Source organism: Psammomys obesus, unplaced genomic scaffold (genome assembly GCF_907164565.1).
Source record: "Psammomys obesus unplaced genomic scaffold, mPsaObe1.curated_primary_1811, whole genome shotgun sequence".
Lineage (NCBI taxonomy): Eukaryota > Metazoa > Chordata > Mammalia > Rodentia > Muridae > Psammomys > Psammomys obesus.
In genome coordinates, this window is record NW_026596091.1 from 20,253,931 (window position 1) to 20,256,439 (window position 2,509).

Genomic DNA, 2,509 nt, shown 5'->3' on the forward strand with positions numbered 1-2,509 from the left:
TTAATGACAAAGGCCCAAATTCTCTGTTTTAATATGCAAATTTAACTTTTAAAAGTTATCCTAAAAACCTTTTGAAAAAATATCAAGAAATTCAGCATGCTTAAGAGCATGGAGGAGCGACGAATCTTCATTTACATAATATAATTAAGGAATAGCGATGACATTCATTTTAGAAATATTTTAATTCAGTCTATATCAAAGAAGACATGTAAAGGAAGGAAAGAGTATGTTTGTGGGTAGCACTGGTGGCTGGCATCCCCCCATCTGTAAAATAATGCTTGCTGGCATTAGCTTCCATTAATTCGTTTGTGATTGCTAAATTAATTCTGAAGGAAACCAAAGCTTACTTGAGGATCCTGCTGCATATCTGTGTGCCTGGCTTTTTTTTTCTTTGTTCACAGACAAAGCGTTTCCACTGGTCATGGAAAAAAGGTCTAAATCCGTGTCTTCTCTGCTTACAAGTCTTGCCTGGGAGCAATGGGAGAGAATGTATACAATCATGAAACAAAATATGGCATTTTCTGAATGCAGCTCACATTACGCCAAATAAACAAACAGGCTCTGTCAAACAACCTTCTTCAGAATGATACCACAATCCTTTATTGCTGCCCAGGCAGAACAAATGTACTATGTCAAAGCATTTTTTGCAAATAAGAGCCGATTTTAAAATTGAGGCTTGCTATTTGAGTCTGTACAACAAAAGAAAACATTTTAGTACAGTAATTTTGATGAAAATCAATCTTAAAAGCAGCCGGTGAAACTTTAAACAGCTTAACATCACTTACTGACCAAGTATATTACTTAATACTAATTAAATGTGAGATGTCATATTAGATTATTTTTCCAGTATCTGTATTTATACTGAGTGTAAAGCTATTTTCTATCAACAGTCGTCGAAATGAATTTTCCATATTTGTTTACTATTGCATCGCAGACTATATATCCTTTCATTTTAACTGTTATCAGTGTAAATTATTACATTTTAAATGGCCTAATTTTGGGGTAATGTTAAATCTATAGTAATTTTAAGACATATTTCATGCTCCCAATGGATTTTTCAGTTCATCTAAAATTACTCCTTTACCTTTTTTTTAAAAAATATGTTATGTTTATACCTAGCAAAAATAGAACTGATTCTATTACCTGTGGAATCTTATCCTACAGAATGTCTGGTATAATTAGGAATTTATAAAGACTGAGCTTTGAAGTGGGAAAAATGCTATTATTAAAAAAAAAAAAAAGTGGATAAGATTTACCCAAACCACTGCATAATTGGATCCCTGTGAGAGAGTATTGTCCTAAATGTTTGATGAGAGGAAAATTTGAATGTAGTGAAATAAAGGCAAGTAACCACCACTGTGGGAGCAGCCTTACCAGGCCACAGAAGAAGACAATGCAGCCACTCCTGATGTGATCTGATAAACTAAGATCAGAAGGAAGGAGAGGAGGACCTCCCCTATCAGTGGAGGTGGGGAGGAGCATGCATGAAGAAAGGGGAGGTAGGGTGGGACCGGGAGGGGAGGTGGGAGGGGCTTATGGGGGGATACAAAATGAATAAAGTGTAATTAATAATAATAATAATAATAATAAAAGAAAAAAGTTATCTCTGTGTAATGAGTCACAGAGTCCCAAGAAACCAGAATCTAAGTGTTCTCTTTCGCTTTTAGATATTACTTCTTCCCCTCTGCCCCCTCCTCTACCTTCCTCCCCTCCTCTACCATCTTCCCCTCTCCTACCTTCCTACCCCTCATCATCTTCCTCTGCATCTTCCCCCTCTTTTTTTCTCCCTCTTCCTTGTTCCCCTTTTCCTTCCCCCGTTCCTCCTCTCCCTTTCTTCCTTGGAACTCTGTCTCCTCTTCCAGGCTTCCTGGGACTCTCTAGTGGTAAGATTACAAGCACACATCATATCTGGCTTGCCATTTTCTTTTCCTTTTTTTTCCCACCTTTTCACTGTCACTCAAAAATTACTAAAAATGTTGTTTTCTCAAATAAATTTAGTTTTAAAGTTACATTTTTGCTTGCTTATTTTGTGTAATACATTTAAAAATGTATACATTATGGAGTAGGCCAAAACACATACTGACATATGAATTAATGAGAAAATATATCAAGTAAGCTTTCCACATACAAACCGTTGGGCCACATCTCAAATTCAAACTATAAAATATAAAAAAATCAAAATTTAAAGTTAAATTTAACAGGAACAATAATTTCACAAAAGTGCCATCTGACATCTTAAATTTAAACTTACAAACTCTTTTTGATTTACTTCATGGGAAGACAAGTGGGATCCTGACAGCCTTCTCCTTCAAAGCCTAGAAATCTCACACCTAGGTTCAATCCATGTCTGTCAGTGAATCTGCTATAGCATATATATTATTAATGTTTAAATTCTATTTCTGAAATATTGGACTTATTTTGGTCTATAAACTAACAGAGATATTAACATCCATCCATCTATCATCTATCTATCTATCTATCTATCTATCTATCTATCTATCTATCTATC

General features: G+C 35.0%; 1 protein-coding gene across 1 annotated transcript in view; it reads right to left on the reverse strand.

The window, feature by feature from the left end:
- Positions 1-287: 287 nt before the first annotated feature.
- Positions 288-2,509, reverse strand: part of Lrriq1 (leucine rich repeats and IQ motif containing 1) — a 224,846-nt gene continuing 222,624 nt past the window's right edge. Inside the window, exon 25 of the mRNA XM_055627895.1 lies at positions 288-468. Coding sequence (XP_055483870.1) covers positions 316-468 — 153 coding nt within the window. The 3' untranslated portion in view covers positions 288-315. The remainder of the gene's footprint in view (positions 469-2,509) is intronic.